Source organism: Bombina bombina, chromosome 4 (genome assembly GCF_027579735.1).
Source record: "Bombina bombina isolate aBomBom1 chromosome 4, aBomBom1.pri, whole genome shotgun sequence".
In the NCBI taxonomy this organism is placed as follows: Eukaryota; Metazoa; Chordata; class Amphibia; order Anura; family Bombinatoridae; genus Bombina; species Bombina bombina.
In genome coordinates this window covers 1,048,286,372-1,048,308,455 of record NC_069502.1, presented here as the reverse complement: position 1 = coordinate 1,048,308,455, position 22,084 = coordinate 1,048,286,372, and the positions used below count along the sequence as shown (strand labels likewise).

The 22,084-nt window shown below is 41.2% G+C and overlaps 1 protein-coding gene across 1 annotated transcript in view; it reads right to left on the bottom strand.

Annotated features, from left to right (window-relative positions):
- GPCPD1 (glycerophosphocholine phosphodiesterase 1) overlaps nt 1-22,084 on the bottom strand; it is a 308,210-nt gene that overhangs the window by 112,840 nt on the left and 173,286 nt on the right. The window contains 2 exon segments of the mRNA XM_053712184.1: nt 4,736-4,828; nt 10,934-10,988. Of these exon segments, the coding sequence (XP_053568159.1) occupies nt 4,736-4,828; nt 10,934-10,988 (148 nt within the window).

Genomic DNA, 22,084 nt, shown 5'->3' with positions numbered 1-22,084 from the left:
TCGTGGAACTGGATGGATTACTCCCATTAACAAGAGCTCTTGTACGCAGCGTAGAAACGCCTCTTTCTTTGTCTGGATTGTTGACAATCTTGACAGATGAAATCTCTCTCTTGGAGGAGAGTATTTGAAGTCCAGAAGGTATCCCTGAGATATTATCTCTAGCGCCCAGGGATCCTGAACATCTCTTGCCCAAGCCTGGGCGAAGAGAGAAAGTCTGCCCCCCACTAGATCCGATCCCGGATCGGGGGCCCTCAATTCATGCTGTTTTAGGGGCAGCAGCAGGTTTCCTAGTCTGCTTGCCCTTGTTCCAGGACTGGTTAGGTTTCCAGCCTTGTCTGTAGCGAGCAACAGCTCCTTCCTGTTTTGGTGCAGAGGAAGTTGATGCTGCTCCTGCTTTGAAATTACGAAAGGAACGAAAATTAGACTGTCTAGTCTTGGCTTTGGCTTTGTCCTGAGGCAGGGCATGGCCTTTACCTCCTGTAATGTCAGCGATAATCTCTTTCAACCCGGGCCCGAATAAGGTCTGCCCTTTGAAAGGTATATTAAGCAATTTAGACTTAGAAGTAACATCAGCTGACCAGGATTTTAGCCACAGCGCCCTGCGTGCCTGAATGGCGAATCCTGAATTCTTCGCCGTAAGTTTAGTAAGATGTACTACGGCCTCCGAAATGAATGAATTAGATAGTTTAAGGACTCTAAGCCTGTCCGTAATGTCGTCCAGAGTAGCTGAACCAATGTTCTCTTCCAGAGACTCAATCCAGAATGCCGCTGCAGCCGTGATCGGCGCAATGCATGCAAGGGGTTGCAATATAAAACCTTGTTGAACAAACATTTTCTTAAGGTAACCCTCTAACTTTTTATCCATTGGATCTGAAAAAGCACAGCTATCCTCCACCGGGATAGTGGTACGCTTAGCTAAGGTAGAAACTGCTCCCTCCACCTTAGGGACCGTTTGCCATAAGTCCCTTGTGGTGGCGTCTATTGGAAACATTTTTCTAAATATCGGAGGGGGTGAGAACGGCACACCGGGTCTATCCCACTCCTTAGTAACAATTTCAGTAAGTCTCTTAGGTATAGGAAAAACCTCAGTACTCGTCGGTACCGCAAAATATTTATCCAACCTACACATTTTCTCTGGTATTGCAACTGTGTTACAATCATTCAGAGCCGCTAACACCTCCCCTAGTAATACACGGAGGTTTTCCAGTTTAAATTTAAAATTTGAAATATCTGAATCCAGTCTGTTTGGATCAGAACCGTCACCCACAGAATGAAGTTCTCCGTCCTCATGTTCTGCCACCTGTGACGCAGTGTCTGACATGGCCCTAATATTATCAGCGCACTCTGTTCTCACACCAGAGTGATCACGCTTACCTCTTAGTTCTGGTAATTTAGCCAAAAACCTCAGTCATAACAGTAGCCATATCCTGTAATGTGATTTGTAATGGCCGCCCAGATGTACTCGGCGCTACAATATCACGCACCTCCCTCTGAGCGGGAGATGTAGGTACTGACACGTGAGGCGAGTTAGTCGGCATAACTCTCCCCTCGTTGTTTGGTGAAATTTGTTCAATTTGTACAGATTGACTTTTATTTAAAGTAGCATCAATACAGTTAGTACATAAATTTCTATTGGGCTCCACTTTGGCATTGCAACAAATGACACAGGTATCATCCTCTGAATCAGACATGTTTAACACACTAGCAAATAAACTTGCAACTTGGAAATACAATTCAATTAGAATAATATTAAAACGTACTGTGCCTTTAAGAAGCACAGAAGATCTATGACAGTTGAAAATTAATAAATTGAAACAGTTATAGCCTCAATCCTTGTAAACAACACAACTTTAGCAAAGGTTTAATCCCATTAGCAAAGATAACAAATTCTGAAAGCAGGAAACAAATTACAGAATAAACGTTTTTTATCTCAGTCAAACTATAATTCTCACAGCTCTGCTGAGAGAAATTACCTCCCTCAAAATAAGTTTTGAAGACCCCTGAGCTCTGTAGAGATGAACCGGATCATGCAGGGAATACAATGAGTTGCTGACTGAAATATTTGATGCATAGTAAAAGCGCCAAAAAGCGGCCCCTCCCCCTCACACACAGCAGTGAGGGAGAACAGAAACTGTCAGAAAAACAGATTAAGCAACTGCCAAGTGGAAAAATAGTGCCCAAACATTTATTCACACAGTACCTCAGCAAATGAAAACGATTTTACATTCCAGCAAAAACGTTAAACATAATCTCTAGTTATTAAACAGCTTTATGTATTTCTTACAGTGTAATTCTAGTGAAGTACCATTCCCCAGAATACTGAAGTGTAAAGTATACATACATGACATTATATCGGTATGGCAGGATTTTCTCATCAATTCCATTGTCAGAAAATAAAAACTGCTACATACCTCTATGCAGATTCATCTGCCCGCTGTCCCCTGATCTGAAGTTTACCTCACTCCTCAGATGGCCGAGAACAGCAATATGATCTTAACTACTCCGGCTAAAATCATAGCAAAACTCTGGTAGATTCTTCTTCAAACTCTGCCAGAGAGGTAATAACACACTCCGGTGCTATTTTAAAATAACAAAATTTTGATTGAAGATATAAAACTAAGTATAATCACCATAGTCCTCTCACACATCCTATCTAGTCGTTGGGTGCAAGAGAATGACTGGGAGTGACGTAGAGGGGAGGAGCTATATGCAGCTCTGCTGGGTGAATCCTCTTGCACTTCCTGTTGGGGAGGAGTAATATCCCAGAAGTAATGATGACCCGTGGACTGATCACACTTAACAGAAGAAATAAGACTTACTTACCCCAGGACACTCATCTACATATAGTAGATAGCCAAACCAGTACTGAAACGAGAATCAGCAGAGGTAATGGTATATATAAGAGTATATCGTCGATCTGAAAAGGGAGGTAAGAGATGAATCTCTACGACCGATAACAGAGAACCTATGAAATAGACCCCTTAGAAGGAGATCACTGCATTCAAATAGGCAATACTCCTCACATCCCTCTGACATTCACTGCACGCTGAGAGGAAAACCGGGCTCCAACTTGCTGCGGAGCGCATATCAACGTAGAATCTAGCACAAACTTACTTCACCACCTCCATCGGAGGCAAAGTTTGTAAAACTGAATTGTGGGTGTGGTGAGGGGTGTATTTATAGGCATTTTGAGGTTTGGGAAACTTTGCCCCTCCTGGTAGGAATGTATATCCCATACGTCACTAGCTCATGGACTCTTGCTAATTACATGAAAGAAAAGAAAGCCTTGCGCATAAAAAGAGCCGTCTATATCAAAAAGAACACAAAGAGCCTGATTTGTCTTATTACAAACTATTTCTTACCCACTCTTATGAGACTATGTAATGGACCAGTAGAATACTACCTACTCATCCGACGGTATGAGTCTGATCTTTGTTTGTTTTTTTAAATCAAAGAACACAGAACTGGTAAATCTTTGCAGCTATAATGTAAAAAGGTAGTGTCTATACTCAAGCCATTAATGGAATAGTAAAGTCAACCTTAAACTTTTTTGATTCAGACAGAGCATAAAATTCTAAACAACTTAAATTTAGTGTGATAATCAAATTTGTTTTGTTCTCTTGGTATCCTTTGTTGAAGAGCATGCCTAGGTAAGTTCAGGAGCAGCAATGCGGGGTTGGGCGGTAGTGGTGATTGATGGCTGCACATAGAAGCCTCTTGTCATTGGTTCACCTGATCTGCTCAGTTAGCTCATAGTACTAAATAGCTGCTGCTGAACCTACTCTTCAACTAAGGATACCAAGAACACATAGCAATTTGATAACAAAGTTGTTTAAAATTGAAAGCTCCGACTTATTTTAATTCTCACTTTAAGATAACAGAACAACTTCAAATAATAAACAGTATTTCGGAAGCATCTGTCAGGACAAAAAAAAATTAAACCACATACTCAAAGGATTTACCAACAGATGGCTAGATTGCTAGACAATGAGCAAAAAAAAAAAGGAGGTGGAGACAGAAAAACGAAAAAATATTAAATGGTTGATGTGTGAAACTCAGTATATTGACTTTACTTTATATGTGCAGTAAACACATGCAACATTATTCATTTGGATAAATGTAAGTACCACACCTAAAGCACAACAAAACTTTTTTTCTGTAAAACTGAGAAGAAAAAAAAAACATAAAAAAAGTTGTACCAAACACTTCCACCCAAATGGTACTAGATAAAAGGGCCAGAACTATGCCAAAGGACTAAATCTGGGGCACTATTGGATCATCCAACTAGTGAATACAGATGATAACAGAAACAAATTCCTTCTAAGAGTTTCTATATAATCCAAAAAGTTATACTCAACAAAAATACTTTGGGTTTAATGTACTAAGCAGCAGAAGCTGCTTTTGAACCCATGCAAGCCTGCGTTTCACAATGTTAAGACGCAGCGTTCATTAACGTGTTCGTTTGGGGTGACAGACAAGCCCTGCTCATGTGGGAGCAGCGGGCTGCGGTGGAAGAGGAAGTCTGGTGTCCATTCACCTCCAAATCGGGAAACTCATCAATCCGCTTTTTATTACTTGGGGTTCTTGTTGATCACTTTCATTTACTCATACATTAAAAATGCTTTGTTAATACCTCTAAGATTGATAGTTAATTTTTTTATTAAATTTGGTTTTTGTAATTTTGTACATTTATAATGAAGATAGGAAAAAGGGCCAGAATGTTAGTACTACAAACCTTTTTCATGGACATGCAGCAAGTGAGATCATGATATATTACAGGAACATGGTCTTTGGAAAGGTGCACGTCAAATTCAACGAAAGCAGCTCCCTAGAAATTAAAAAACAGTATGTAAAAATAATAAACTTCTATAAATTCAACTGTATGATATAGTCAGAAAACTGCTTATGCAGCCTTTAGGATTCCTCTGGAAATTGAACCATCCTAATATAAGTGTGTGTGTATATATACAGGTTTCAGCTTGATTACCACAAATATATTTAGACATGTGTGTATGTATCTATGTGAAAGCCCTTTGCATGCCTTTTTTCCCATATCTGAGCCGTTGTAACTTTTTATTGCAAAATCTTTAAAAAAAAAATAAAAAATTAGATTGTATTATAAGTGTAACTGTACTTTAAATGTATTTTTGATGTGTTTTGTGCAACTTTTTATTCGAGTGCAACAGTTAACCAGAGATCTGAAGTTGCGCTATCCAAACGCGCTTTAAATTCAATTGAGTTTGAGCGAACACATTTACTATTAAACTTGTAATACGTGTGCTTCTTCCAACAGGCACAAAGAGCCATAATAAACCCTTTATCGCTTGCGTGCAACTGTTAGCAGGCTACTCGTAATCTAGCCCTATGTATTGAGCCCCATTTATCAAGTGGTCGTAGCGCTGTCGGCTGCATGTACCCAAAATTTAAGAAGCAGCAGTCATCAGAACGCTTCTTAAGCCACTTTGGCACATGTTATGTGGCGTATGTCAAACCCCTCCAGACTTTCCGACCATAGAGCTTGATGGCCCTTGCATTTTTATTGCACACCATATTTATTTGTTTGTGGGCAACAGTATTTAACATGGATTGTTTCACTAAACAATAACATTAAAAACAAGATTTATGCTTACCTGATAAATTTCTTTTTGCGATGTACCGAGTACACGGATTCATCCTTACTTGTGGGATATTATCCTTCCTAACAGGAAGTGGCAAAGAGAGCACCACAGCAGAGCTGTCTATATAGCTCCCCCCTTAACTCCACCCCCCAGTCATTCGACCGAAGGCCAAGGAAGAAAAAGGAGAAACTATAAGGTGCAGAGGTGACTGAAGTTTTTAATAAAAAAAATACCATCTCTCTTGAATAGACAGGGCGGGCCATGGACTCTGTACATCGCAAAAGAAAGAAATTTATCAGGTAAGCATAAATTTTGTTTTCTTTTGCATGATGTACAGAGTCCACAGATTCATCCTTACTTGTGGGATACCAATACCAAAGCTTTAGGACACGGATGAAGGGAGGGACAAGACAGGAACCTAAACGGAAGTCACCACTGCTTGCAAAACCTCTCTCCCAAAAATAGCCTCTGAAGAAGCAAAAGTATCAAATTTGTAAAATTTTGAAAAAGTATGGAGCGAAGACCAAGTCGCAGCCTTACAAATCTGTTCAACAGAAGCATCATTTTTAAAAGCCCATGTGGAAGCTACCGCTCTAGTAGAATGAGCTGTAATCCTTTCAGGAGGCTGCTGTCCCGCAGTCTCATAAGCCAAACGGATGATGCTTTTCAGCCAAAAGGAAAGAGAATTCGCCGTAGCCTTTTGACCCCTACGCTTTCCAGAACAGACAACAAAGAAGATGTTTGACGAAAATCTTTGGTTGCCTGAAAATAAAATTTCAAAGCACGAACCACGTCCAAGTTGTGCAACAGACATTCCTTCTTACAAGAAGGAACAACAATTTCCTGATTGATATTCCTGTTAGTAACAGCCTTAGGTAGGAACCCAGGCTTGGTACGCAATACCACCTTATCAGCATGGAAAACAAGATAAGGCGAATCACATTGTAATGCAGATAGTTCAGAAACTCTTCGAGCTGAAGAGATAGCAACTAGGAACAAAACTTTCCAAGATAAAAGCTTAATATCTATGGAATGCATGGGTTCAAACGGAACCCCCTGAAGAACTTTAAGAACTAAATTTAGACTCCATGGCGGAGCAACAGGTTTAAACACAGGCTTAATTGTAGCTAAAGCCTGACAAAAAGCCTGATAGCCAAACCACTTGAGCAAACACCTCCGGATGGAGTTCCCACTCCCCCGGATGAAAAGTCTGACGACTTAGAAAATCTGCCTCGCAGTTCTCTACTCCTGGTATATAGATCGCTGACAGATGGCAAGAGTGAGCCTCTGCCCATCGGATTATCCTTGAGACTTCTATCATCGCTAAGGAACTCTTTGTTCCGCCCTGATGATTGATATAAGCCACAGTCGTGATGTTGTCCGACTGAAACCTGATGAATCTGGCCGAAGCCAGCTGAGGCCATGCCTGGAGAGCATTGAATATCACTCTTAATTCCAGAATACTTATCGGTAGGAGAGCCTCCTCCCGAGTCCACAAACCCTTTGCTTTCAGGGAATTCCAGACTGCACCCCAGCCCAGAAGGCTGGCGTTTGTAGTCACTATAACCCAATCTGGCCTGCGGAAACACATTCCCTGGGACAGATGATCCTGTGACAACCACCAAAGAAGAGAGTCTCTGGTCTCTTGATCCAGATTTATCTGAGGAGATAAATCCGCATAATCCCCATTCCACTGATTGCATCTCAGACCACTGCAACTATGCATGCTCAAACGAGCAAACGGAACTATGTCCATTGCCGCTACCATTAGACCGATCACCTCCATACACTGAGCCACTGACGGCCAAGAAATGGAATGAAGAGCTTGGCAGGAGGACAAAATCTTTGATTTCCTGACCTCCGTCAAAAATATTTTCATGTCCACTGAGTCTATCAGAGTCCCTAGAAATGAAACACTTGTGAGGGGGGAAAGAGAACTCTTTTTTTACATTCACCTTCCACCCGTGAGATCTTAGAAAGGCCAACACTAAGTCCGTGTGAGACTTGGCTAGTTGGAAAGTCGACGCTTGAATTAGAATGTCGTCTAGATAAGGCGCCACTGCTATGCCCCGTGGCCTTAGAACCGCCAGAAGGGACCCTAGCACCTTTGTGAAGATTTGTGGCGCCGTGGCCAACCCGAATGGAAGAGCCACAAACTGATAATGCTTTTCCAGAAAGGCGAACCTGAGGAACTGGTGATGATCTTTGTGGATAGGAATGTGTAGACACGCATCTTTTAAGTGCACAGTGGTCATATATTGATCCTCCTTGATCAATGGCAAGATAATCCGAATGGTCTCCATCTTGAAAGATGGGACTCTTAGGAATTGATTTAGGATCTTGAGATCTAGAATTGGTCTGAAAGTTCCCTCTTTCTTGGGAACCACAAACAGATTGGAGTAGAACCCCTGCCCCTGCTCTGCTTTTGGAACTGGACAGATCCCTCCCATGGTAAAAAGGTCTTCTACACAGCGTAAGAACGCCTCTCTTTTTGTCGGGTTTACAGACAATTGAGAAAGATGGATCCTCCCCCTTGGAGGAGAATCCTTGAAATCTAGAAGGTATCCCTCGGTTACAATTTCTGCTGCCCAGGAATCCTGAACGTCTCTTGCCCAGGCCTGAGCAAAGAGAGAGAGTCTGCCCCCTACTAGATCTGGTCCCGGATCGGGGGCTACCCCTTCATGTTGACTTAGTGGCAGCAGCAGTCTTTTTGGCCTGTTTACTCTTGTTCCAAGCCTGATTAGGTCTCCAGGTTGGCTTGGATTGAGCAAAGTTCCCCTCTTGCTTTGCAGCAGAGGAAGAGGCAGTGGGACCACTCGAAGTTTCGAAAGGAACGAAAATTATTTTCTTTGGTCCTTGTCTTATTTGACTTATCTTGAGGGAGGGCATGACCCTTCCCTCCAGTAATGTCTGAAATGATCTCTTTCAGTGCAGCCCCGAATAGTGTCTTACCTTTGAAAGGGATGGACAAAAGATTAGATTTAGATGACACATCAGCTGACCAGGATTTAAGCCATAACGCTCTACGCGCTAAAATGGCAAAACCTGAATTCTTTGCTGCTAACTTAGCAAGATGAAAAGCATCGTCTGTAATAAAAGAATTAGCTAACTTAAGAGCCTTAATTCTGTCCAGAATATCATTTAGTGGAGTCTTCATCTGAAGAGACTCTTCTAGAGCCTCAAACCAAAAGGCAGCTGAAGCGGTTACAGGAACAATGCACGCTATAGGTTGAAGAAGAAAACCTTGATGAACAAAAAATTTCTTTAGGAGACCCTCTAATTTTTTATCCATAGGATCAATAAAAGCACAACTGTCTTCAATAGGTATAGTTGTACGCTTAGCCAGAGTAGAAATAGCTCCCTCCACCTTAGGGATCGTCTGCCATGAGTCTTTTATGGTGTCAGATATGGGAAACATTTTCTTAAAAACAGGAGGGGGAGCGAACGGAATACCTGGTCTATCCCACTCCTTAGTAACAATGTCCGAAATCCTCTTAGGGACCGGAAAAACATCAGTGTAAACAGGAACCTCTAAATATTTGTCCATTTTACACAATTCCTCTGGAACTACAATAGGGTCACAATCATCCAGAGTAGCTAAAACCTCCCTGAGCAATAAGCGGAGGTGCTCTAGCTTAAATTTAAATGCCGTCATATCTGAATCTGTCTGAGGGAACATCTTTCCTGAATCAGAAATCTCTCCCTTAGATAGCAAATCCCTCATCCCTACCTCAGAACATTGTGAGGGAATATCGTATATGGCTACTAAAGCATTTGATCTTAACCCAGAGCTACTGCGCTTCCCTTGCAACCCTGGCAGCTTAGATAAAACCTCTGTGAGGGTAGTATTCATAACTGAAGCCATATCTTGCAAGGTGAAAGAATTAGACGCACTAGAAGTACTTGGCGTCGCTTGTGCGGGCGTTACTGGTTGTGACACTTGGGGAGAACTAGATGGCAAAACCTGATTTCCTTCTGTCTGAGAATCATCTAATGCCAAACTCTTATAAGTCAAAATATGCGGTTTGCAATATATAGACATATCAGTACAAGTGGGACACATTCTAAGAGGGGGTTCCACAATGGCTTCTAAACAAATTGAGCAATGAGTTTCCTCAGTGTCAGACATGCTTAACAGGCTAGTAATGAGGCAAGCAAGCTTGGAAAACACTATTTAATGAAAAAAACACAATTTGCAAAAACGGTACTGTGCCTCTAAGAGAAAAAAAAGCATACACAAACTGCAAAACAGGTTAAAATTGCTTCAAATTTTCCGAAATTTTAACAGTGTACCCACTAAGCTTTAGAAGGATTGCACCCCAAGTAAATAAGCAATAAACCCCCAAATGAAAAAAACGGATTGATAAATGTCTAAAACCGGTTTAAACCCCTATTAGCACCTTGCCACAGCTCTGCTGTGGCCCTACCTGCCCTTAGGGAACAATAATATGAGGTTAAAGCTTTGATTAGGCCCTCAGAAGAATATCAGGACCTCTGGAGAAGTTGCTTGCTGCTTGACTGTATAACTAAATGCGCAACTGAGGCGCGAAAATAGGCCCCGCCCACCGCACTCGATGTTGCTGGGGCCTACACAAATCCAACAAACCTTGTCTGAAAGCCATGTGGGTTATAACAACCACAAAATAAGCCAAATCAACCCTCAAGCAAATGTCCCATCAGAATAACAACATTACTCCCAGTGCCCCAAAAAAAATTAGCCCTTTATGTAAGCTAGTAAAGCCTCTTATAACACTAGGATTACTGCTTACCCTTCCCCTAATGGGGATACTGTCAGCCTTTCTGAGTTAACACAGTCTCTGCAGAAAAAATGACTGAACATACCTCATTGCTGTATAGCAAGAAACCGTTCCTCACACTGAAGTTTTCCTGTACTCCTCAGCTTCTGTGGGAACAGCAGTGGACCTTAGTTACAAATGCTAAGATCATAATCCTCCAGGCAGAAATCTTCATCTATGTTCTGCCTGAGAGTAAATAGTACAACACCGGTACCATTTAAAAATAAACTCTTGATTGTAGATAAAATAAAACAGCTTAACACCTCTTTCACTTTACCCTTCCTGCTTAGAGCCGGCAAAGAGAATGACTGGGGGGTGGAGTTAAGGGGGAGCTATATAGACAGCTCTGCTGCGGTGCTCTCTTTGCCACTTCCTGTTAGGAAGGATAATATCCCACAAGGATGAATCCGTGGACTTGGTACATCATGCAAAAGAAATACTATTTAGATATATTTACACACATCATTCTATTTTCTCAAATGTATATATAATACATATAATATAATAAAAATAACTTACATGGCTTGCAGCGTTCTTTAACGAAGCAACCGTGTTCTCACGAATTTTGGCAAGTCTGTAAATGCAAAAACAAGGGATGTCATCAAAAAGAAAGATTACAATCAACCATGTACTACATACAGTGTAATTCACGTAAAGGGGAGCCAATGAAAAAACAGAATTTATGTTTACCTGATAAATTACTTTCTCCAACGGTGTGTCCGGTCCACGGCGTCATCCTTACTTGTGGGATATTCTCTTCCCCAACAGGAAATGGCAAAGAGCCCAGCAAAGCTGGTCACATGATCCCTCCTAGGCTCCGCCTTCCCCAGTCATTCGACCGACGTAAAGGAGGAATATTTGCATAGGAGAAACCATATGATACCGTGGTGACTGTAGTTAAAGAAAATAAATTATCAGACCTGATTAAAAAACCAGGGCGGGCCGTGGACCGGACACACCGTTGGAGAAAGTAATTTATCAGGTAAACATAAATTCTGTTTTCTCCAACATAGGTGTGTCCGGTCCACGGCGTCATCCTTACTTGTGGGAACCAATACCAAAGCTTTAGGACACGGATGAAGGGAGGGAGCAAATCAGGTCACCTAGATGGAAGGCACCACGGCTTGCAAAACCTTTCTCCCAAAAATAGCCTCAGAAGAAGCAAAAGTATCAAACTTGTAAAATTTAGTAAAAGTGTGCAGTGAAGACCAAGTCGCTGCCTTACATATCTGATCAACAGAAGCCTCGTTCTTGAAGGCCCATGTGGAAGCCACAGCCCTAGTGGAATGAGCTGTGATTCTGTCAGGAGGCTGCCGTCCGGCAGTCTCGTAAGCCAATCTGAGGATGCTTTTAATCCAAAAAGAGAGAGAGGTAGAAGTTGCTTTTTGACCTCTCCTTTTACCAGAATAAACAACAAACAAGGAAGATGTTTGTCTAAAATCCTTTGTAGCATCTAAATAGAATTTTAGAGCACGAACAACATCCAAATTGTGCAACAAGCGTTCCTTCTTTGAAACTGGATTCGGACACAAAGAAGGCACGACTATCTCCTGGTTAATGTTTTTGTTAGAAACAACTTTCGGAAGAAAACCAGGTTTAGTACGTAAAACCACCTTATCTGCATGGAACACCAGATAAGGAGGAGAACACTGCAGAGCAGATAATTCTGAAACTCTTCTAGCAGAAGAAATTGCAACCAAAAACAAAACTTTCCAAGATAATAACTTAATATCAACGGAATGTAAGGGTTCAAACGGAACCCCCTGAAGAACTGAAAGAACTAAATTGAGACTCCAAGGAGGAGTCAAAGGTTTGTAAACAGGCTTGATTCTAACCAGAGCCTGAACAAAGGCTTGAACATCTGGCACAGCTGCCAGCTTTTTGTGAAGTAACACAGACAAGGCAGAAATCTGTCCCTTCAAGGAACTTGCAGATAATCCTTTCTCCAAACCTTCTTGAAGAAAGGATAGAATCTTAGGAATTTTTACCTTGTCCCAAGGGAATCCTTTAGATTCACACCAACAGATATATTTTTTCCATATTTTGTGGTAAATTTTTCTAGTTACAGGCTTTCTGGCCTGAACAAGAGTATCAATGACAGAATCTGAGAATCCTCGCTTTGATAAGATCAAGCGTTCAATCTCCAAGCAGTCAGTTGGAGTGAGACCAGATTCGGATGTTCGAACGGACCTTGAACAAGAAGGTCTCGTCTCAAAGGTAGCTTCCATGGTGGAGCCGATGACATATTCACCAGGTCTGCATACCAAGTCCTGCGTGGCCACGCAGGAGCTATCAAGATCACCGATGCCCTCTCCTGATTGATCCTGGCTACCAGCCTGGGGATGAGAGGAAACGGCGGGAATACATAAGCTAGTTTGAAGGTCCAAGGTGCTACTAGTGCATCTACTAGAGTCGCCTTGGGATCCCTGGATCTGGACCCGTAGCAAGGAACCTTGAAGTTCTGACGAGAGGCCATCAGATCCATGTCTGGAATGCCCCACAGTTGAGTAATTTGGGCAAAGATTTCCGGATGGAGTTCCCACTCCCCCGGATGAAATGTCTGACGACTCAGAAAATCCGCTTCCCAATTTTCCACTCCTGGGATGTGGATTGCAGACAAGTGGCAGGAGTGAGTCTCCGCCCATTGAATGATTTTGGTCACTTCTTCCATCGCCAGGGAACTCCTTGTTCCCCCCTGATGGTTGATGTACGCAACAGTTGTCATGTTGTCTGATTGAAACCGTATGAACTTGGCCTTTGCTAGCTGAGGCCAAGCCTTGAGAGCATTGAATATCGCTCTCAGTTCCAGAATATTTATCGGTAGAAGAGATTCTTCCCGAGACCAAAGACCCTGAGCTTTCAGGGGTCCCCAGACCGCGCCCCAGCCCACCAGACTGGCGTCGGTCGTGACAATGACCCACTCTGGTCTGCGGAAGCTCATCCCCTGTGACAGGTTGTCCAGGGACAGCCACCAACGGAGTGAATCTCTGGTCCTCTGATTTACTTGTATCGTCGGAGACAAGTCTGTATAGTCCCCATTCCACTGACTGAGCATGCACAGTTGCAATGGTCTTAGATGAATGCGCGCAAAAGGAACTATGTCCATTGCCGCTACCATCAAACCTATTACTTCCATGCACTGCGCTATGGAAGGAAGAGGAACAGAATGAAGTATTTGACAAGAGTTCAGAAGTTTTGTTTTTCTGGCCTCTGTCAGAAAAATCCTCATTTCTAAGGAGTCTATTATTGTTCCCAATCTGTACAACGGCAAAGAGAATGACTGGGGAAGGCGGAGCCTAGGAGGGATCATGTGACCAGCTTTGCTGGGCTCTTTGCCATTTCCTGTTGGGGAAGAGAATATCCCACAAGTAAGGATGACGCCGTGGACCGGACACACCTATGTTGGAGAAAAGGACTGCAGATATAGAGCTCTGCTATATAAGCTCTGTTTTCAAAGTTTAAAAAAAAATAATTTATGCTTACCTGATAAATTTATTTCTCTTGTGGTGTATCCAGTCCACGGATCATCCATTATTTGTGGGATATTCTCCTTCCCAACAGGAAGCTGCAAGAGGATCACCCACAGCAGAGCTGTCTACATAGCTCCTCCTCTAACTGCCACTACCAGTCATTCGACCGAAGACAAGCAAGAGAAAGGAGAAACCATAGGGTGCAGTGGTGACTGAAGTTTAAAAATAAAACACACCTGCCTTAAAATGACAGGGCGGGCCGTGGACTGGATACACCACAAGATAAATACATTTATCAGGTAAGCATAAATTTTGTTTTCTCTTGTAAGGTGCATCCAGTCCACGGATCATCCATTACTTGTGGGATACCAATACCAAAGCTATAGGACACGGATGAAGGGAGGGACAAGGCAGGTGCTTAAACGGAAGGCACCACTGCCTGCAAAACCTGTCTCCCAAAAAACATAATTTATGTAAGAACTTACCTGATAAATTCATTTCTTTCATATTAGCAAGAGTCCATGAGCTAGTGACGTATGGGATATACATTCCTACCAGGAGGGGCAAAGTTTCCCAAACCTTAAAATGCCTATAAATACACCCCTCACCACACCCACAATTCAGTTTAACGAATAGCCAAGAAGTGGGGTGATAAGAAAAAAGTGCGAAAGCATATAAAATAAGGAATTGGAATAATTGTGCTTTATACAAAATCATAACCACCACAAAAAAAGGGCGGGCCTCATGGACTCTTGCTAATATGAAAGAAATGAATTTATCAGGTAAGTTCTTACATAAATTATGTTTTCTTTCATGTAATTAGCAAGAGTCCATGAGCTAGTGACGTATGGGATAATGACTACCCAAGAAGTGGATCTTTCCACACAAGAGTCACTAGAGAGGGAGGGATAAAATAAAGACAGCCAATTCCTGCTGAAAATAATCCACACCCAAAATAAAGTTTAATGAAAAACATAAGCAGAAGATTCAAACTGAAACCGCTGCCTGAAGTACTTTTCTACCAAAAACTGCTTCAGAAGAAGAAAATACATCAAAATGGTAGAAATTAGTAAAAGTATGCAAAGAGGACCAAGTCGCTGCTTTGCAGATCTGGTCAACCGAAGCTTCATTCCTAAACGCCCAGGAAGTAGAAACTGACCTAGTAGAATGAGCTGTAATTCTCTGAGGCGGAGTTTTACCCGACTCAACATAGGCAAGATGAATTAAAGATTTCAACCAAGATGCCAAAGAAATGGCAGAAGCTTTCTGGCCTTTTCTAGAACCGGAAAAAATAACAAATAGACTAGAAGTCTTACGAAAAGATTTCGTAGCTTCAACATAATATTTCAAAGCTCTAACAACATCCAAAGAATGCAACGATTTCTCCTTAGAATTCTTAGGATTAGGACATAATGAAGGAACCACAATTTCTCTACTAATGTTGTTGGAATTCACAACTTTAGGTAAAAATTCAAAAGAAGTTCGCAACACCGCCTTATCCTGATGAAAAATCAGAAAAGGAGACTCATAAGAAAGAGCAGATAATTCAGAAACTCTTCTGGCAGAAGAGATGGCCAAAAGGAACAAAAAACTTTCCAAGAAAGTAATTTAATATCCAATGAATGCATAGGTTCAAATGGAGGAGCTTGAAGAGCCCCCAGAACCAAATTCAAACTCCAAGGAGGAGAAATTGACTTAATGACAGGCTTTATACGAACCAAAGCTTGTACAAAACAATGAATATCAGGAAGATTAGCAATCTTTCTGTGAAAAAGAACAGAAAGAGCAGAGATTTGACCTTTCAAGGAACTTGCGGACAAACCCTTATCTAAACCATCCTGAAGAATACTGTAATATTCTCGGTATTCTAAAAGAATGCCAAGAAAAATTATGAGAAAGACACCAAGAAATATAAGTCTTCCAGACTCTATAATATATCTCTCTGGATACAGATGTACGAGCCTGTAACATAGTATTAATCACAGAGTCAGAGAAACCTCTTTGACCAAGAATCAAGCGTTCAATCGCCATACCTTTAAATTTAAGGATTTCAGATCCTGATGGAAAAAAAAGGACCTTGAGACAAAAGGTCTGGTCTTAACGGAAGAGTCCACGGTTGGCAAGAGGCCATCCGGACAAGATCCGCATACCAAAACCTATAAGGCCATGCCGGAGCTACCAGCAGAACAAACGAGCATTCCTTCAGAATCTTGGAGGTTACTCTTGGAAGAAGAACTAGAGGCGGAAAGATATAGGGAGGATGATACTTCCAAGGAAGTGATAATGCATCCACTGCCTCCGCCTGAGGATCCCGGGATCTGGACAGATACCTGGGAAGTTTCTTGTTTAGATGAGAAGCCATCAGATCTATTTCTGGAAGTTCCTACATTTGAACAATCTGAAGAAATACCTCTGGGTGAAGAGACCATTCGCCCGGATGCAACGTTTGACGACTGAGATAATCCGCTTTCCAATTGTCCATACCTGGGATATGAACCGCAGAGATTAGACAGGAGCTGGATTCCGCCCAAACCAAAATTCGAGATACTTCTTTCATAGCCAGAGGACTGTGAGTCCCTCCTTGATGATTGATGTATGCCACAGTTGTGACATTGTCTATCTGAAAACAAATGAACAACTCTCTCTTCAGAAGAGGCCAAGACTGAAGAGCTCTGAAAATTGCACGGAGTTCCAAAATATTGATCGGAAATCTCACCTCCAGAGATTCCCAAACCCCTTGTGCCGTCAGATACCCCCACACAGCTCCCCAACCTGTAAGACTTGCATCTGTTGAGATTATAGTCCAGGTCGGAAGAACAAAGAAGCCCCCTGAACTAAACGATGGTGATCTGTCCACCATGTCAGAGAGTGTTGTAAAATCGGTTTAAAGATATTAATTGAGATATCTTTGAGTAATCCCTGCACCATTGGTTCAGCATACAGAGCTGAAGAGGTCGCATGTGAAAACGAGCAAAGGAGATCGCATCTGATGCGGCAGTCCTAAGACCCAACATTTCCATGCATAAGGCTACCAAAGGGAATGATTGTGACTGAAGGTTTTGACAAGCTGATATCAATGTTAAACTTCTCTTGTCTGACAAGGACAGAGTCATAGACACTGAATCTATCTAGAAACCTAAAAAGGTTACCCTTGTCTGAGGAATCAATGAACTGATTGGTAAATTGATCCTCCAACCATGAACTTGAAGAAACAACACAAGTCGATTCGTATGAGATTCTTCGAAAATGAAAAGACTGAGCAAATACCAAGATATCGTCCAAATAAGGAAATACCAAAACCCTATTCTCTGATTACAGAAAGAAGGGCACCGAGAACCTTTGAAAAAAATTCTTGGAACTGAGGCTAAGCCAAACGGTAGAGCCACAAAACTGGTAATGCTTGTCTAAAAAGAGAATCTCAGACACTAAAAGTGATCTGGATGAATCGGAATATGCAGATACACATCCTGTAAATCTATTGTAGACATATAATGCCCTTGCTAAACAAAAGGCAGGATAGTCCTACAGTAACCATCTTGAATGTTGGTATCCTAACATAATGATTCAATAATGATAGATCCGGAACTGGTCTGAAGGAATTGACCTTCTTTGATACAATGAAGAGATAAAATAAGACCCCAGCCCCTGTTCCAGAACTGGAACTGGCATAAATACTCCAGCCAACTCTAGATCTGAAACACATTTCAGAAATGCTGAGCCTTTGCTGTGTTAACTGGGACACGGGAAAGAAAAGAATCTCTTAGCAGGAGGCCTTAACTTGAAGCCAATTCTGTACCTTTCTGAAACAATGTTTCTGAAACCAGAGATTAAGAACGGAATTGATCCAAATTTCTTTGAAGAAAACGTAAACTGCCCCATACCAGCTGAGCTGGAATAAGGGCCGCACCTTCATAAGTACTTAGGAGCTGGCTATAGGTTTCTATAAGGCATGGATATATTCCAAACTGGAAATAGTTTCCAAACTGATACCGCTCCTGAGGATGAAGGATCAGGCTTTTGTTCCTTGTGAGGAAAGGAACGAAAATGATTATTTACCCTGGAAAGAAAGGGAAAGCAAAGTTGACTTAGAAGACATGTCAGCATTCCAAGTTTAATCCATAAAGCTATTCTAGCTAAAATAGCTAGAGACATATACCTGACATCAACTCTAATGATATCAAAAGATGGTATCACCAATAAAATTATTAGCATGTTATAGAATAAAAATAATGCTATAAAATTATGATCTGTTACTTGTTGCGCTAAAGCTTCTAACCAAAAAGTTGAAGCTGCAGCAACATCCGCTAAAAATATAGCAGGTCTAAGAAGATTACCTGAACATAAGTAAGCTTTTCTTAGAAAGGAATCAATTTTCCTATCTAAAGGATCCTTAAATGAAGTACTATCTGCCGTAGGAATAGTAGTACATTAGCAGGAGTAGAGACAGCCCCATAACCTTAGGGATTTTTGTCCCAAAAAACTCTAATCTGTCAGATGGCACAGGATATAATTTGCTTAAACGTCTAGAAGGAGTAAATAAATTACCCAAATTATTCCATTCCCTGGAAATTACTTCAGAAATAGCATCAGGGAGATAAAACACTTCTGGAATAACTACAGGAGATTTAAAAACCTTATTTAAACGTTTACATTTAGTATCAAGAGGACCAGAATCCTCTATTTCTAATGCAAATAACACTTCTTTAAGTAAAGAACGAATAAATTCCATCTTGAACAAATACAAAGATTTATCAGCATCAACCTCTGAGACAGAAACCTCAGAACCAGAAGAACCATTATCAGTATCAGAATGATGATGTTCATTTAAAAATTCATCTGAAAAAAAGAGAAGTTTTAAAAGACTTTTATGTATACTAGAAGGAAAAATAACAGACATAGCCTTCTTAATGGATTTAAAAAATAAAATCTCTTATGTTATCAGGAACACTCTGAAAATTAGATGTTGACGGAACAGCAACAGGTAATGTAACAGTACTAAAGGAAATTTTATCTGCATTAATAAGTTTGACATGACATGCAATACAAATAACAGCTGGAGAAACAGATACCAAAAGTTTATAGCAGATACACTTAGCTTGGTAGCTCCAGCATTGTGCAGTGATTTTCCTGAAGTATCTTCTGACTCAGTTGCAACGTGGAACATCTTGCAATATGTAAAAGAAAAAAACAACATATAAAGCAAAATTGATCAAATTCCTTAAATGACAGTTTCAGGAATGGGAAAAAATGCCAAAGAACAAGCTTCTAGCAACCAGAAGCAATAAAAAATGAGACTTAAATAATGTGGAGACAAAAGTGACGCCCATATTTTTTCGCGCCAAATAAGACGCCCACATTATTTGGCGCCTAAATGCTTTTTGGCGCCAAAAATGACGCCACATCCGGAACGCCGACATTTTTGGCGCAAAATAACGTCAAAGAATGACGCAACTTCCGGCGACACGTATGACGCCGGAAACGGAAATAGAATTTTTGCGCCAAAAAAGTCTGCGCCAAGAATGACGCAATAAAATGAAGCATTTTCAGCCCCCGCGAGCCTAACAGCCCACAGGGAAAAAGTCAATTTTTAAGGTAAAAAATGTTAAATTAAAATGCATTATCCCAAATATGAAACTGACTGTCTGAAAAATAAGGAAAGTTGAACATTCTGAGTCAAGGCAAATAAATGTTTGAATACATATATTTAGAACTTTATAAACAAAGTGCCCAACCATAGCTAGGAGTGTCACAGAAAATAAGACTTACTTACCCCAGGACACTCATCTACATATAGCAGATAGCCAAACCAGTACTGAAACGAGAATCAGCAGAGGTAATGGTATATATAAGAGTATATCGTCGATCTGAAAAGGGAGGTAAGAGATGAATCTCTACGACCGATAACAGAGAACCTATGAAATAGACCCCTTAGAAGGAGATCACTGCATTCAAATAGGCAATACTCTCCTCACATCCCTCTGACATTCACTGCACGCTGAGAGGAAAACCGGGCTCCAACTTGCTGCGGAGCGCATATCAACGTAGAATCTAGCACAAACTTACTTCACCACCTCCATCGGAGGCAAAGTTTGTAAAAACTGAATTGTGGGTGTGGTGAGGGGTGTATTTATAGGCATTTTAAGGTTTGGGAAACTTTGCCCCTCCTGGTAGGAATGTATATCCCATACGTCACTAGCTCATGGACTCTTGCTAATTACATGAAAGAAATAGCCTCCGAAGAAGCTAAAGTATCAAATTTATAGAATTTTGAAAAAGTATGAAGCAAAGACCAAGTCGCCGCCTTACAAATCTGTTCAACAGAAGCCTCATTCTTAAAAGCCCATGTGGAAGCTACCGCTCTAGTAGAATGAGCTGTTATCCTTTCAGGAGGCTGCTAGCCAGCAGTCTCATAAGTGTATTATACTCCTTAGCCAAAAAGAAAACATAATTTATGCTTACCTGATAAATTTATTTCTCTTGTAGTGTATCCAGTCCACGGATCATCCATTACTTATGGGATATTAACTCCTCCCCAACAGGAAGTGCAAGAGGATTCACCCAGCAGAGCTGCTATATAGCTCCTCCCCTAACTGCCATTACCAGTCATTCGACCGAAAACATGCAGAGAAAGGAAAACCATAGGGTGCAGTGGTGACTGTAGTTTAATGGAAAAATGACCTGCCTTAAAGTGACAGGGCGGGCCGTGGACTGGATACACTACAAGAGAAATAAATTTATCAGGTAAGCATAAATTATGTTTTCTCTTGTTAAGTGTATCCAGTCCACGGATCATCCATTACTTATGGGATACCAATACCAAAGCTAAAGTACACGGATGACGGGAGGGACAGGCAGGCTCTTTATACGGAAGGAACCACTGCCTGAAGAACCTTTCTCCCAAAAACAGCCTCCGAAGAAGCAAAAGTGTCAAATTTGTAAAATTTGGAAAAAGTATGAAGAGAAGTTGCAGCCTTGCAAATCTGTTCAACAGAAGCCTCATTCTTAAAGGCCCAAGTGGAAGCCACAGCTCTAGTAGAATGTGCTGTAATTCTTTCAGGAGGCTGCTGTCCAGCAGTCTCATAGGCTAACCGTATTATGCTACGAAGCCAAAAGGAGAGAGAGGTAGCCAAAGCTTTTTGACCTCTCCTCTGACCAGAATAAACGACAAACAGGGAAGACGTTTGTCGAAAATCGTTAGTTGCCTGTAGATAAAATTTCAGGGCACGGACTACATCTAGATTGTGTAGCAGACGTTCCTTTTTCGAAGAAGGATTAGGACACAAAGATGGAACCACAATCTCTTGATTGATATTCCTGTTAGTGACCACCTTAGGTAGGAACCCAGGTTTAGTACGCAGAACTACCTTGTCTGAATGAAAAATCAGATAAGGAGAATCACAATGTAAGGCAGATAACTCAGAGACTCTTCGAGCCGAGGAAATCGCCATTAAAAACAGAACTTTCCAAGATAACAACTTGATATCAATGGAATGAAGGGTTCAAACGGAACCCCCTGTAAAACATTAAGAACTAAGTTCAAACTCCATGGTGGAGCAACAGTTTTAAACACAGGCTTGATCCTAGCTAAAGCCTGACAAAAAGCTTGAACGTCCGGAACTTCTGACAGACGTTTGTGTAAAAGAATGGACAGAGCTGAAATCTGTCCCTTTAAGGAACTAGCGGATAAACCCTTTTCTAAACCTTCTTGTAGAAAAGACAATATCCTCGGAATCCTAACCTTACTCCATGAGTAACTCTTGGAATCGCACCAACATAAGTATTTGCGCCATATCTTATGGTAAATCTTTCTGGTAACAGGCTTCCTAGCCTGTATTAAGGTATCAATAACTGACTCAGAAAAACCACGTTTTCTAGCATATTCATTTCGCTAGAAAAATTTAAACTGCACATACCTCATAGCAGGAGACCCTGCACGCCATTCCCCCAGCTGAAGTTACCTCTCTCTTCAGTTATGTGTGAGAACAGCAATGGATCTTAGTTACAACCTGCTAAGATCAAAGACCACAGGCAGACTCTTCTTCTACTTTCTGCTTGAGGCTAAAATAGTACAACTCCGGTACCATTTGAAAATAAACTTTTGATTGAAGATAAACTAAATAAAAAACATAATTTATGTAAGAACTTACCTGATAAATTCATTTCTTTCATATTAGCAAGAGTCCATGAGCTAGTGACGTAT